Below are 16,406 nucleotides of genomic sequence, written 5' to 3'. Positions count from 1 at the left end.
AAACAAGATGGGTTGAGCTACCACATAGTAATTGGATTAAGGAAACAAATAGCTATTTTAACGGCTGCATTAATATTTGTTGTCTCAGATGGTAGACCTTTCTTTACCTGTGGAATAATTTAAAAGTTCCGTTGTATTCTGTAGACTGGGCAGTTTGTGATTCTCTTGTATGAAATAATCATAGAATTGGGGCACATCTGGTTTGTTACTCTAAAGCACATCCAAATCCATCATGGCTGCTGCTGGAGTGCCCATTGTGGAAGGCTATCACGGCGAGGACCAGTCAGACCAGTGCCTGAGAGAGCATGCTGGGAGGATCGGTTACCCTGTCATGATTAAAGCTGTTCGTGGTGGAGGAGGAAAAGTAAGATTGTGTGTGCTTGTGTTGTCCATTTGGGCCTAGTCTAATTTCTTCTACTTATGTTGTAGTCATAATTGTCTTCCCATCCTAGGGTATGAGGATCATTAGATCTGAAAAAGAATTTCAAGAGCAGTTGGAATCAGCTCGGAGAGAAGCTAAGCAGTGTGTCAACGATGACGTTATGATGATTGAGAAGTTTGTAGACATGCCAAGGTAGGTTCAGCTTTTTGAAAAAAATTCAGTTATAAAAGAAATGCATGCAGGAGTTCCATGATGGCACGGCAGGTTAAGAATCCAGTGTTGTCACTGCTGTGGTTCAGGTCACTGCTGTGGTGCAGGTCACTGCTGTGGTGCAGGTTTGATCCCTGGCCCAGGACCTTCTGTATGCCACAGGTACAGCCAAAAAAAAAAAAAAAGAAATGCAGGCACATTATATAAAATATGAAATTTTAATACAGGAGTACGTTAAATTCTCTAATCCCATTTCCTGATATAACCACTTATAGTAGGGTATGCATTCCTCCAGGCATTTTCTATGTGAATAGAATCATTTATACGTATACACACCGAATGCAAAATACACAGGAAACAGTGAACAGAATCTTACATAATGTTATATCATAGACATCTTTTCTTGTCAGTGAACATAGACCCACCTCATTCTTTTTTTTTTTTTTTTGGTCTTTTTGCCTTTTCTAGGGCCACTCCTATGGCACATGGAGGTTCCCAGGCTAGGGGTCTAATCAGAGCTGTAGCTGCTGGCCTACGCCAGAGCCACAGCAACGAAGGATCCGAGCCGTGTCTGTGACCTACACCACAGCTCACAGCAACGCCGGATCCTTAACCCACCGAGCAAGTGCAGGGATCGAACCCACAGCCTCATCGTTCCTAGTCGGATTCGTTAACCACTGCGCCATGACGGGAACACCTTTTTTTTTTTTTTTTTTTTTTTTTTTTCCTTTTTAGGGCTGCACCCATGGCACCTGGAGGTTTCCAGGCTAGGGGTCCAGTTGGAACTGTAGCTGCCAGCCTACGCCAGAGCCACAGCGAGGCGGGATCAGAGCTGCGTCTGCGACCTACACCATAGCTCATGGTAACGCCAGATCCTTAACCCACTGAGCAAGGCCAGGGATCAAACCTGCAACCTCATGGTTCCTAATCAGATTCATTTCTGCTGCACCACGATGGGAACTCCCACCTTATTCTTTTTATTGGGCTTGCTTCGTAGTCCCTTGAAACTAATGTATCATTAATTCACTAAATTTTTTTTCTTGTTGATGGAATTTAGTCTTTTCAAAATGAAAAAAATTCTTATAAGAAATCAAGCTTTATTTTACAGAAGTCTATAAATATCATTTGAGATACTCAGAAAATGGAAATAGTTACCCAATAGTTATCCCAATTGAATTATAACTGTGATATATTGACAAATAATACTAACAGCTCACTCTGGTACTAAATCATGTGCCAGATTTCAAGTATTTTACGTATACTAAGTAGTAATCTTCCTGTCCTATTTCTATTCTAGTTCCTGCAATAATCCTATTAGGTAGGCCCTATTCCCATTTTGCAGGTGAGAACACTGAGTGAGAGTGGTCATCTGACTTCCCCAAGGTCTCCTGCCTAGAAGTGGTGAAGCTGATATTTGAACACAGGCAGGCTGACTCTAGAATTCACACTCTAAGTAATCGCACTAAACTGTTTTCTTTAGGTACCACTATAGCAAATATCATATTGATGTCTAATTTTTAAAATTTTTTTTGAGTTTTGTTTTTATCTGTATTGCTTCAAGTAAGATACTAATTATAAAAACTTCTTGTTTCATAGAATTCATGGTAAAAATATACATATATATAAAACCTGTAAGTTGGATGACTTTATAAAGAATAATTCATTTTGGAATCATGGCCAGAGAGGGCTTTTTCTAGAAAGTAATGAACTAAAGCTTCAGGCCCTTCCTTGCATGAGCCTCTTCTGAGATCCTGTACTAATTTTTTACTCTTATTTTTAAAAATTTTTTTTTAGGGCCGCACCACCCGTGGCATATGGAGGTTCCCAGGCTAGGGGTCAGATTGAAGCTGTAGCTGCCGTCCTATGCCACAGCCACAGCAACTCGGGATCCGAGCCTCATCTGTGATCTATACCACAGCTCACGGCAATACCAGATCCTTAACCCACTGAGTGAGGCCAGGAATTGAACCCAAGTCCTCATAGACATTAGTCGGGTTCCTTAACTACTAAGCCATGACGGGAATTCTAGTTTTATACTCTTCTTAAAGAAGGCTCCCAATTGTTTTGTTTCAGTCCCAACAAAACTTAGAACTGTTATATGCATGGCACTGTTCATTAAATTCAATAGGGTATGATAGTTTAAAAAAAAGTCATTCTCAAAATAGGCCAGTTGACTAGGAGAGCACGACATATGCCATCTATTAGTGGGAAATACAACAAAAATGGAAGCAGTTCTAAGGTAAATTGAAGGTTCTTTTCCACAGTATCTTTCAAAAAAAGAATAGACTGGCTATGCAAATTGGCTTACTCTTGAGTTAAAATTGTCATGGAGACGTCAGCTGGCTATTTCAGTGACTGTAACTCAATGCCCGCAACATTCCTTAAAGATGTAGATTCTTGTGAAATGTTAGCTAGAGAATACCTCACATTGTAATTTATTCCCTCAATAGCTGGGAAACTCCTGGAAATCAAAGACCTGGTAGTTCTTTTTATTTTCCCTTATATTATTACCTGGTATATTATTTTCTTCATGATAAGCATCAATAGTATTTTTTAAGTATGGTAGTAATATGAATACATTACCAAGTTGGAAAATACAGAAGATAGAATACAAATTCACTCATAAGCTCATTCTTCTAATGTTAGTATTAGCATTTCTACATATTTCTATTGTGTATTTTCTCATATTTCAGTATCAGGATAATCATACTATTTTATGTCCTGCTAAATAATTACCTGTCGAGTAATCTTCTGGGGTGCCACAAGATTGGTAAGGTGGTGCTGTTAACTGAGAAAAACAGAAATCATGATGTTTTATAGATCTGATCAGAACTATTGAGCTGACCTAAAAAGTTGGGATAGAAAAGCCTTCAAAACATACTTTTTTAGAGGATTTTTTTTTAAAGAATCAAGACTCCCTCATTACTTCACATTTATTATACATCCTAGAAGGACTGAAAATACCAACAGGAAAATAAAAACTTCAGAGCACTTAGAAAATATCAAAGCGTTCCTGCTGGAATCCAGATGCATCTGTCTGTCTGTCTAGCCAGACCCCAGCAGTGCCTGCCTTGGAGTGGCTAGGATTTGATGCACCTCCTGGTTCTCAGACACTTTGCTCCAGAATCTCTAAGTTAGGAAAGCAACACAGAAAAGGATCATCAGAAAAAGGGAAATAACAGGGGTGACTTGCCAACTGTAGAAATCACCACAGAACACAGATCCTCAGAGAGCTTTCCTTGCAAACAGCTGAAGAAAAGTGTTTGCTCCTCTGGAGAACTCAAAAAAGACTGTGTTGTGCCCCTGGTGTGGCCCCCACGTGTTCCTTGCAGAACCTAGAGTCCCTGCTCTAGTGTTTCCTTCTCTGGAGCAGCTGAATGTCGGGGGGAGTCAGTGGACGTGGTCAAGTTTTACAACTGGAATTTGAAAAACAAACAGTGCAGCTCCAACATGCAGAGTTTGGAAGTTGTCACTCACATCTAAACAGCAAGTAAAAATTTGAACAAAATGAAAGTCAGTGAATTTTAGACCTGTCAGAGAACTGAGGCCACAGGGCAAATCACTCCCCTGAAATCTGGGCAGGCATGTGCATACAGTGAGCCCAGCCAAGATCAGCTAATCTGGAGCAGAGGCTGCTGGAGCTGTAAACTGATAGGAACACCTAAATGGGAATTGTGACAAATACTGGAGGCTGAGTATGGACTAACTTGGTGGTGAGGACCTGGTGTTAGGGGGAACCCCACATTTTCATAGATTTGTTTCCACCAAGAATACTACCAGATTCTCACAATGAAAATCCAAGAAAAGTTCCCTCCCATTTTAGAGCAGGGGGAGGAGAAAAGAAACCATTTTGAAATAGGCCCAGAGCAGTCTGTTCTCCCGAAGGAAGGCCAGCACTCTAAGGGGAACTTGGCCAGAGCCTTTTCTGTCCTGGTGGAAGGGCAGCAGGCTGACTCTAACACCCTCTAGCCTTGCTGTTTCTCCTCAGGGAAGGAAAAAAAAAAAAAAAAAAGAAAGCTAAAAAGCCCTCTGAAGCACACAGGACACAGACCCATTAAAAGACAGAAATGTAATCATGAGATCATAGAATGCTTTCACTCCCCCACACTCCACTACCATGTCACCAGGTCTACCATACAATAACAGGCTTACAACTGAAAGAGCTGCAAGACAGAGACTCTATTTAAGAAGGTGTTCTCGCGGAGTTCCCGTCGTGGCACAGTGGTTAACGAATCCGACTAGGAACCATGAGGTTGCGGGTTCGGTCCCTGCCCTTGCTCAGTGGGTTAACGATCCGGCGTTGCCGTGAGCTGTGGTGTAGGTTGCAGACGCGGCTCGGATCCCGCGTTGCTGTGGCTCTGGCGTAGGCCGGTGGCTACAGCTCCGATTCAACCCCTAGCCTGGGAACCTCCATATGCCGCGGGAGCGGCCCAAGAAATAGCAACAATAACAACAACAACAAAAAAGACAAAAGACAAAAAAAAAAAAAAAAAGGTGTTCTTAGGGAAACCCCAAGACAACAGGAGAAAAAAATATAACAGGGACACTAAAGGAAACTGAAGCCTCTGGCACCTACAGCTACTGCAGACATTAAACACAACCTGCCTCTTAGCCAGGTTAACATAAAACCTCACATTAAAGTTCTATTTAACTCAGTTCCTATTCCATAATACGTTATGTCTGGCATTTAATGAAAACATTTTAAGGCATGCCAAAAGATAAGTATGGTCTGAAGAGAAAAAGCAAGCATTAGAACCAGAAACATGACACGGATTTTGAAATTGTCAAGTATAGAATTTAAAGGAACTGATTAATATGCTAAGGGCTCTAATGGAGCAGTAGACAGCATGCAAGTACATATGGGGAAGGTAAGCAGAGAGATGGAAACTCTAAGAAGAAAATTTAAAGGAAATGCCAGGATTCGAAAACACTGTAGCAGAAATGAAGAACGCATTTGATGGGCTTATTGGTAGACTGGACACAGCTAAGAAAAGAAACAGTGACCTTGAACATATGTCAATGGAAACTCCTCAGATTGAAGAGAAGAGAAATAAAGCAGGGAGTTCCCGTTGTGGCTCAGCGGAAATGAATCTGACTAGCATCCATGAAGACGCAGGTTCCATCCTTGGCCTTGCTCAGTGGGTTAAAGATCCAGCATTGCCGTGAGCTGTGCTGTAGGTCGCAGACACGGCTCGGATCCTGTGTTGCTGTGGCTGTGGGGTTGGCCTGCAGCTACTGCTCTGAATCAACCTGGCCTGGGAACTTCCATATGCATCTGGTGCGGCCCTAAAAAGACACACACACAAAAACAGAAAGCAATAAACAAACAGAACATAATATCTGAGAACTGTGGGACAATTTTAAATGGTGTAACCTATGTATCATGTGAATACAGCAAGGAGAAGAGAGAAAGGAAAAGGAGAAATATTTAAAGTAATAATAGGAGTTCCCGTCGTGGCACAGCAGAAATGAATCTGACTAGGAACCATGTGGTTGCGGGTTTGATCCCTGCCTTTGCTCAGTGGGTTAAGGATCTGGCGTTGCCGTGAGCTGTGGTATAGGGTGCAGATGTGGCTCAGATCTGGCACTGCTGTGGCTGTGGTGCAGGCTGGCAGCTGTAGTTCCAATTTGACCCCTAGCCTGGAAACCTTCATATGCCACGGGTGCAGCCCTAAAAAGACCAAAAAAAAGTTCCTTTTTCTATTTTTTTGATTTAATGTTAGTGTATTCTTAAAAACAAGTGATCCCTATAAACTTATTTCTTAACTTTCTATGGATAAGCCATAATAATTTTCAGTCTGCTTTACTTTATAAAATATGATTAGACAAGTTAATCTTTAAAAGTCCCTGGTCATTAAAAAAATGTTTTCATTGGCTTTTTGAGGATATATGAAATGTGACTATAATTAGTAATTTTATTTATTTTTAAAATTTTTTATTTATTTATTTATTGTCTTTTGTCCTTTTAGGGCCACTAGAGGCATATGGAGGTTCCCAGGGTAGGGGTCTAATCGGAGCTGTAGCTGCCGGCCTATGCCACAGCCACAGCAACACCAGATCCCAGCCGCATCTACAACCTACACCACAGCTCACAGCAATCCCAGATTCTTAACCCACTGAGCAAGGCCAGGGATCGAACCCGAAACCTCATGGTTCCTAGTCGGATTTGTTTCTGCTGCGCCATGACAGGAACTCATATAATTTGTAATTTTTTTTTTTTTGTCTTTTGTCTTTTTTTTTGTTGTTGTTGTTGCTATTTCTTGGGCCGCTCCCTCGGCATATGGAGGTTCCCAGGCTAGGGGTCTAATCGGAGCTGGAGCCACTGGCCTACGCCAGAGCCACAGCAACGCGGGATCCGAGCCGCGTCTGCAACCTACACCACAGCTCACGGCAACGCCGGATCATTAACCCACTGAGCAATGGCAGGGATTGAACCCGCAACCTCATGGTTCCTAGTTGGATTCGTTAACCACTGCGCCACGACGGGAACTCCATAATTTGTAATTTTAATGTAGTCTTTTCCTTGGCAGTTTATACCTGTGACTTGCCCCTCCTGTGAGGTCATAAGTAGTCTCCTGTGTTTCCTGTCTTTTTTTATTTCCCAAGCCATTTCATATATATAACTTTTTTCTTGAATATTCATCCTTCAAATGGAAACTTTTCATTGGGTTTTTAAACAGGCATGTAGAAGTCCAGGTCTTTGGTGACCACCATGGCAATGTGGTGTACCTATTTGAAAGAGACTGTAGTGTGCAGAGGAGATATCAGAAGATCATTGAGGAGGCTCCAGGGGTAAGAATCTTGTAAAGAAATTTGCTATAGCTCCTCTATAATACAGAACTCAGTCACTGACTCTTATGTCAGAAATCTGTGATGCTAGTCTGCAGAACAACCAATTCCCAGTAGTAACAAGGCCCCCCTGCAGTGTTGGGGATGAGGAGGGAGTTAGTGTTCTGGGACTACCATACAGAGAGCACACACAACAGGGCCATAGTCCTGTTGGATTGGGATCTTGAAAAACCTTCTGTGATTAGCAGCTGTATAGTGCTTCCTTCCCCCTACCTCCCCCTTTTTGACCTCCCTGTGGAGGCCATGGGTCAGATACGAGCTGCAGTTGCAACCTAAGCTGCAGCTGCCACAGTATGGATCCCCAACCCTCTGTTCCAGGTCATGGATCGAACCTGTGTCCCAGCATTCCCAAGATGCCACCAATCCCATTTTGCCACAGTAGGAACTCTAGCTGTGTTAGTGTTTCCGTGCAGGTTTTAAATTATAATTAACTAGAATGTTTGAGGAATGGAATGGTTTTGTTAATTGAGATTCTTTTAACTGCTATGTTAAATGTTCCTAAAATATGTTAGTCATATTCCCAATTTAGAGGTTATATTGTATAGGAGAGAGCTTTACTCTTATTTGGCAACTTTGACCCCTCAGAATTGTTTACATCTCTTTGAGTCTACCTCTTAATTGGTTTAGGTGTTTATCTGGGTCAATCAAGGCCTACTCCTCAGATTACCTGTTTTTAGATTTACATTTCTCTGGGAACTGCTATTGCCATAGATTCTTTTTTGTCCAAAGTTACATATGTGTGTGTGTGTGTGTTTTTTTTTTCAATGTGTATTTATAAAATGTCATGGATCCAAGGGTTTTGGTTAATCCATTTGTTATTCTTATACTGTATACAAAATTTAATTTCTGTTACAGAGTATATTTCGTCTGAAGTAAATGTCAACAATAATTTCAGTAAAGCCTATTTTCAAGCAGTGATTGCTTAAATAAAAATCTGTAGAGCACTGCAGGCTAACATTTTAAAATGTTGAAAAGCTTTGCCTAGGGACAGTTGAACTGTGGTATAAAACAGTATTTCCTGAAGAAATGTTTAACATTAGCTATTTATCTTTATTATCTCTTGAATGCAGTATTTGATACATAGAAATGTAGTATTGGATCTTAATGGAAATTTCTAGTAAGGCAAATTTCTAATGGAAATTTATTTCAAATATTTTTTCATAGCCTGGTATTAAACCCGAAGTAAGAAAAAAACTTGGAGAAGCTGCAGTCAGAGCTGCTAAAGCTGTAAATTATGTTGGTGCAGGTATGCTAAGATTTGCTTCTAATAGAAGAAAAAGGAATAATCATTAGTGTTTCAAAAAGCAAATGAAACATAACTTTTAAATCATTGGCTTTCAAACTTTTTGGACTACATCCACACTGAGAAATACATTTTAGGAGTTCCTACTGTGCTGCAGCTGGTTAAGGATCCAGAGTTGTCTTTGTAGTGGCATGGGTTTGATCCCCAGCCCAGCACAGTGGAGTAAGGATCCAGCATTGATGCAGCTGTGCCTCAGATTCAGTCTCTGGCCTGGTAACTTCCATATGCTGTGAGTACAGCCTACAAAAAAAAAAAGAAAGAAAGAAAGACATTTTACATTAAGACCCTATATTTACTCATAAGTGTTTGTGTTTATGTATTTGGGGGCAGCGGGGGAGGAGTCACTAAACAGTACTTACCCTAACTATGTGTAATGCTTTTTGGTATTTTCTATCCTGTTTTAAAATAAAATCACTAAAATGATTTTTTACATTTTCTAAAATTGTAAACTTCAATTTTTTTAGAGTAGTTTTAGGTTCACAGCAAAATTGAGCAGAAAGTACAGAGAGTTCCCATACACCCTTCTCCACACATGCACAGCCTTCCTCACTATCAACATCCTACACTGGAATGGTACATTTGTTAAAACTAATGAACCTACACTGACACATTATTATCACTCAGAGTCCATAGTTTACTATAGGGCTCACTCTTTTATTTATTTATTTATTTTTTTAAGATTTATTTATTTATTTATTTATTTATTTTTTGTCTAATTGCTATTTCTTGGGCCACTTGAGCGGCATATGGAGGTTCCCAGGCTAGGGGTCTAATCGGAGCTGCAGCCACCAGCCTACGCCAGGGCCACAGCAACGCGGGATCAGAGCCGCGTCTGCAACCTACACCACAGCTCACGGCAACGCCGGATCGTTAACCCACTGAGCAAGGGCAGGGACCGAACCCGCAACCTCATGGTTCCTAGTCGGATTCGTTAACCACTGCGCCACGATGGGAACTCCATGGCTCACTCTTGATGTACATTTTGTGCGTTTGGACAGATACATGAATGACGTATATCCACCATGTATCTACCATTGTACTATATACTACAGAATAGTTTTCATCCCCTAAATATACTGTTTGTCCCTCTATCTCCAACCCCTCTCAACCACTGATCTTTGTTATTTTTTTGTTTTGTTTTGTTTTGTTAATGCCACACCCATAGCTTATGGATGTTCCTGGGCTAGGCATCAAATCTGAGCCACAATTACAGCCATGCCAGATCCTTTAACCCATTGCACTGGGCTGGGCATTGAACCTGCACTTCCACAGCGACCCGAGCTGCTGCATTCGGATTCTTCACCCACTGCCCCATGGCAGGGACTCCCACTGATCTTTTTATTTGTCTTTTCCAGAATATCATATAGTTGGAATCAATTGGCTATATAGCCTTTTCAGGTTGGCTTCTTTCATTTAGGATATGCATTAAATTTCCTCCATGTCTTTTCATGGCTTGAGAGTTCATTTCAGTTTAGTGTTGAATAATATTCCGTTGTCTGAATGTACCAAGTTTATCTTCTCATCTACTCAAAGACATCTTTGTTTCTCTCAAGTTTGGAAATTATAAATAAAGCTGCTATAAACATCTGTGTACAGGGTTTTGTGTGGATGTAGTTTCAGTTCATTTGGGTCAAGACGTATGATTACTGGATCATATTGTAAAAGTATGTTTATTTTTATAAGAAACTGCAAAACTGTCTTCCAAAGTGGCTCCACATCCTAACTAGCACTTAGTATCATCAGTCTTCCAGATTTTGGCCATTCTAATAGGTACGTAGTGGTATCTCATTATTGTTTTAATTTGTATTTCCCTGATGATGTGGAGCATCTTCTCATATGCTTACTTGCCATCTGTCTATCTTCTTTGATGAGGTGTCTTTTTGGGCCTTTTGCCCATTTTTTTAAAAATTGGATTGGTTGTTTTCCTGTTGATTAGTTTTAAGAGTTCTTTGTGTATTTTAGATTACAATCCTTTATCAGATGTAACTTTTGCAAATATTTTCTCCCAGTCTATGGATAGTCTGCATTCTATTGACATTGTCTTTTTTCAGAGCAGAAGTTTTTTATTTTAATTGAGTCCAATTTATCAATTATTTCTTTCATGGACTGTGCTTTTGCTGTCGTATCTAAAAAGCATCACCAGAGTTCCCTGGTGGCTCAGCAGGTTAAGGATCCTGCATTGGCACTGCTGTGGCTCTGGTCGCTGCTGTGGCATGGGTTCAGTTCCTGGTGTGGTAACTTCTGTATGCCACAGACATGGCCAAAAGGGGGGTCATCATGATGCCCAAGGTCAATGAGGTTTTCTCCTGTGTAATCTTCTTGTAGTTCTATGCTTTTGTGTTTTACATTTAGGTCCTTGATCCATTTTGAGTTGATTTTTGTGAAGGCAGAAATTCTGTGTCTACATTCATTTTTTTGCATGTAGATGTCCAGTTGTTCCAGCAACATTTCTTTTCCTTTTTGGCCTCATTGCTGTATATGGAGTTCCCAGGCCAGGGCTCATGTCTGTCACATATATGACCTATGCCTCAGGTGCAGCCGGGCCAGATCCTTATCTCACTGCACCAGGCTTGTTACCTGTATCCCAGCATTCCAGAGACACCACTAATCCTGTTTTGCCACAGCAGCAACTCCCAGCAACATTTCTTGAAAAGACTGTATTGCTCCATTGTAGTGCCTTTGCTCGTTTGTCAAAGATCAGTTATCTGTATTTATGTGGGTCTGCTTCTAAGCTCTATTCTGTTCCGCTGGTCTGTCCTTTCACGAATACTTCATTGTTTTGATTACTATAGCTTTATGATAAATCTTGGACTCCTATGGTGTCAGTCCTCCAGTTTTGTCATTCTTATTATTGTCAGCTCTTCTGAATCTTTTTGCCTCTTCATATAAACATTAGAATCAGTTTTTTGATATTCACACACACACACAAAAAAACTTGCTAGGATTTTAACTGAGATTGCATTGACTCTTTACAACAAGTGGGAAGAACCAACATCTTGACAGTGTTGAATCTTCTTATCAATGAACATGGAATATCTTTCCCGTCTTCTTTGACTTCTTTTATCAGAATTGTATAGTTTTCTCATATAGACCTTATAGATATTCTGTTAGGTTTATACCTGTTTTGTTTGAGGGGGTGTGCTAATATAAATGATACTGTGTTTATTTATATATTTTTATTTTATTTTATTTTTTATTTATTTATTTATTTGGTTTTTTAGGGCTGCACCCACAGCATATAGAGGTTCTAGGCTAGGGGTCCAGTCAGAGCTGTAGCCGATAGCCTACGCCACAGCCACGCAGGATCCGAGCCGTGTCTGCGACCTCTGCCATGAGCGAGGCCAGGGTTCGAACCCATCACCCCATGGTTCCTAGTCAGATTCATTTCTGCTACACCATGATAGGAACTCCAATGATACTGTGTTTTAAATTTCAAATTCTACTTGTTTATTGCTGGTATATAGGAAAACAGTTAATTTTTGTATATTAATCTTGTATCCTACAACCTTGATATGATTGCTTATTAGTTGCAGAAAGTATTTTTGTCAAATTTTTTGAATTTTTTAATATAGTCATCCATGAACAGACAACTTTATTTCTTCTTTCCCAATCTGTATAACATATGTTTCCTTGTCTTATCTCACTGCATTAGCTAAGATTTGCATTATGATGTTGAAAATGAGTGATGACGGCAAACATCCTTGCCTTGTTTTGTATCTTAATTGGAAGACTTTTACTGTCTCACCATTAGGTATGATGTTAACTGTAGGTTTTTGTAAATCTTCTTTATCAAGTTGAAGTTCCCCTCTATTCCTAGTTTGTTGAAGTTTTTTATTGTAATTAGACATTAGATTTCATCAAATGCTTTTCTTCTGCATTTCTTGATATAATCATGTGATTCTTCTTTAACCTGTGGATGTGATGGATTACATTAATTGATTTTCAAATCTTGAACCAGGTTAACATAACTGAGATAAATTCCACCTGGTCATGGTATATAATTACTTTTATATATTGTTGGAGGTATTCTGTCATCTGTCTTCTGGAAGAGATTGTAGAGAACAGGTATAAATTCTACCTTCAGCATTTAGTAGAATTCACTGGTGAATCAGTCTGGGACTGCTGCTTTCTGTTTTGAAGGTTGTTAATGATTATTCCAGTTTCTTTAATAAATATAGATCTGTTTAAACTTATATCTAAATTAGATTCATTTTTATCTATTTTTTCTTGTGTGAGTTTTGGCAGATTGTGTCTTTGAAGGAATTGATCCAGTTCATCTAGATTATTAAATTTGTGGGCATTGGGAGTTCCCGTCCTGGCTCAGTGGTAACGAACCCAGCTAGTATCCATGAGGACACAGGTTTAATCCCTGGCCTCGCTCAGTGGGTTAAGGATCTGGCATTGCCATGAGCTGTGGTATAGGTTCCAGACACAGGTCAGATCCCACATTGCTCTGGCTGTGGTATAGGCCGGCAGCTATAGCTCTGATTCAATCCCTAGCCTAGGAACTTACATAGGCCTTGGGTGCAGCCCTTTAAAAAAAAAAAAAGACAGGAGTTCCCTTTGTGGCTCAGTTACGGTTAACGAATCTGACTAGGAACCATGAGGTTGCAGGTTCGATCCCTGGCCTTGCTCAGTGGGTTAAGGATCCGGCGTTGCCGTGAGTTGTGGTGTAGGTTGCAAACACAGCTCGGATCCCACGTTGCTGTGGTTCTGGCATAGGCCAGCGTCTACAGCTCTGATTTGACCCCTAGCCTGGGAACCTCCACATGCTGCGGGAGCGGCCCAAGAAATCGCAAAAAAAAAAAAAAGACAAATATATTTTTGGATATAGAGTTATTAATAATATCCTTTCATTGTCTTTAAAATGTTTATAGGATTTGTAATGGTATTCCTTCTTTCATTTCTAGTATTAGTAATGTGTGTCCTGTTTTTTCTTAGGTAGCCTGTCTTAAAATTTATCAATTTGATGGATCTTTTCAAAGAACCAACTTTTGGTTTTGTTGGTTTTTTTGCATATTTATTGACTTCCTGTGTTCAATTTCATGGATTTCTACTCTATTATTTTCTTCTGCTTTGGAATGAATTTTTTTCTTTTACGCGTTTCCTAGAATGGAAGTTTATATTAATTTCAGATCTTTCTTTTCTTCGAATATATGGATTTAGTGCTATAAAGAGCCCTCTAAGCACTGCTTTTTATATATCCCACAGATTTGGTAAGTAGTGTTCCTATTTTTATTTAGTTTAAAATATTTTAGGAGTTCCTGTTGTGGTTCAGTGGTAACAAACCCAACTAGTATCCACAAGGACTAGGATTCTATCCCTGGCTCCACTCAGTCAGTGGGTTAAAGATCCAGTGTTGCCATGATAGCCATTCTGACTGGGTATGAGGTAGTATCTCATGGTAGTTTTGATATGCATTTCTCTAATAATCAGGGCTGTTGAGCATTTTTTCATGTACCTGTTGGCCATCTGTATATCTGCTTTGGAGATATTTTTTTTTTTTTTTTTTTTTGTCTTTTTGCCATTTCTTGGGAAAGGCTCAGCCTATGCCAGAGCCACAGCAACACGGGATCCGAGCCATATCTGCTTACGGCAACGCCAGATCCTTCATCCACTGAGTAAGGCCACGGATCGAACCCCAACCTCATGGTTCTTAGTCGGATTCATTAACCACTGAGCCATGACGGGAACTCCTGCCCATTTTTCAATTGGGTTGTTCGCTTTTTTGCTGTTGAGTTGGATAAGTTGCATATTTTAGAGATTAAGCCCTTGTCAGTTGCATCATTTGAAACTATTTTCTCCCATTCTATAAGTTGTCTTTTTGTTTTCTTTTTGGTTTCCTTTGCTCTGCAAAAGCTTGTCAATTTGATTAGGTCTCGTTGGTTTATTTCTGCTTTTATTTCTGTTGCTTTGGAAGACTGACCTGAGAAAACATTTGTAAGGTTGATGTCAGAGAATGTTTTGCCTATGTTCTCTTCCAGGAGTTTGATGGTGTCTTGTCTTATATTTAAGTCCTTAAGCCATTTTGAGTTTATTTTTTGTGCATGGTGTGAGGGTGTCTTCTAATTTCATTGGTTTACATGCAGCTGTCCATGTTTCCCAGCAATACTTGCTGAAAAGACTGTCTTTTCTCCATTTTATGTTCTTGCCTCCTTTGTCAAAGATTAGTTGACCATAGGTGTCTGGGCTTATTTCTTGGTTCTCTATTTTGTTCCATTGGTCTGTCTGTCTGTTTTGATACCAGTACCACACTGTCTTGATGACTGTGGCTTTGTAATATTGCCTGATCTGAGAGAGTTATGCCTCTTGCTTGGTTTTTCTTCCTCAGAACAGCTTTGGTAATTCTGGGTCTTTTGTGGTTCCATATACATTTTTGGATCATTTGTTCTAGTTCTGTGAAAAATGTCATGGGTAATTTGATAGGGATTGCATCGAATCTGTAGATTGCTTTGCGTAGTATGACCATTTTTACAATATAAATTTTTCCAGCCCAGGTGCGTGGAATATCTTTCCATTTCTTTATATCTTCTTTAATTTCCTTGATTAATGTTTTATAGTTCTCAGCATATAAGTCCTTTTCCTCGTTGGTCAGGTGTATTCCCAGGTATTTGATTTTTGGGGGTGCAATTTTAAAAGCTATTGTATTTCTGTATTCCATTTCTAATATTTCATGGTTAGTATTTTTCTTTATTTTTTATTTTCTATACTTTGAAAATTATATGCCTAGGTTTAGTTTTTCTGACATTTATCCTGCTTTGTTTCCTCTGAGCTGCCTGGATCTGTGATTTTGGTGTGCAACATTTATTTGGGGAAATTTTCCATTTTTAGTGCTTCAAATACTGCTTCTGCTCCTTTCTTCATTCATCTTCTGGTATTTCTATCATGTAAATGCTGCACTTTTTCAAGTTCTCCCTAGTTCTTAGATATTCTCTTCTGTTTGGGTTTTTGTTTTTGTTTTTTAACCAGTGTTTTTTCTCTTTGCTTTTAGTTTTGTAAGTTTCTGTTGTCATATCCTCAAGCTTAGAGATTCTTTCCTTAGCTATGTCCATTCTACTGATGAGCCCATCAAATGTATTCTTCATGTCTATCAAAATGTTTTTGATCTCTAGCAATTTTTTTTCTCTTTTTTTAAAATTTCCATGTCTCTGCTGACATTATCTGTATGTTCTTACGTATTTTCTGCTTTTATTAAAGTCCTTAGCCTTTTTTTTTTTTTTCCTTTTCAGGGCCGCCCCTGTGGTCCTGAAAGTTCCCAGGCTAGGGGTTGAATTGGAGCTACAGCTGCCAACCACAGCCACAGGAACACAGGATCCAAGCCATTTCTGCAACTTACACCACTGCTCGTGGAAATGCCAGATCCCCGATTCACTGAGCAAGGCCAGGGATCGAACCCATATCCTCATGGATACTAGTCAGATTTGTTTCCACAGTGCCACAATGGGAGCTCACACTCTTAGCATATTACTTACAATGCTTTTAAGTACTTGGTCTAATAATTCTAGCATTCGTCACATCTGAGTCTGGTTCTGATGCTTTTTTAGACTATCCAATCTGTTTTTTGCCTCTTAGCATGCCGTGTAATTTTTCTCAATAGCCAGATGTTGTTGTACCAGGTAAAAGGAACGGTGGTAAATAGGTCTTTAGTAATGTAGTGGTTGG

General features: G+C 39.7%; 1 protein-coding gene across 5 annotated transcripts in view; it reads left to right on the top strand.

Annotated features, from left to right (window-relative positions):
• Positions 1 to 16,406, top strand: part of MCCC1 (methylcrotonyl-CoA carboxylase subunit 1) — an 87,133-nt gene that overhangs the window by 34,254 nt on the left and 36,473 nt on the right. For all 5 annotated transcript variants that reach the window (XR_014824409.1, XM_021069889.2, XM_021069887.2 and 2 more), the window contains 4 exons: positions 217 to 364; positions 453 to 574; positions 7,273 to 7,384; positions 8,606 to 8,687. Coding sequence is in view for 4 of the 5 variants with exons in the window: in XM_021069889.2 (XP_020925548.1) it covers positions 217 to 364; positions 453 to 574; positions 7,273 to 7,384; positions 8,606 to 8,687 (464 nt within the window). In the remaining variant the exon portion in view is untranslated. The remainder of the gene's footprint in view (positions 1 to 216; positions 365 to 452; positions 575 to 7,272; positions 7,385 to 8,605; positions 8,688 to 16,406) is intronic.

Source organism: Sus scrofa, chromosome 13 (assembly GCF_054392235.1).
Source record: "Sus scrofa isolate SSC_HxYL_T2T_F1_AM1 chromosome 13, Sscrofa_HxYL_maternal_Yorkshire_Landrace_v2.0, whole genome shotgun sequence".
In the NCBI taxonomy this organism is placed as follows: Eukaryota; Metazoa; Chordata; class Mammalia; order Artiodactyla; family Suidae; genus Sus; species Sus scrofa.
This window is presented reverse-complemented; position numbering and strand designations above follow the sequence as displayed.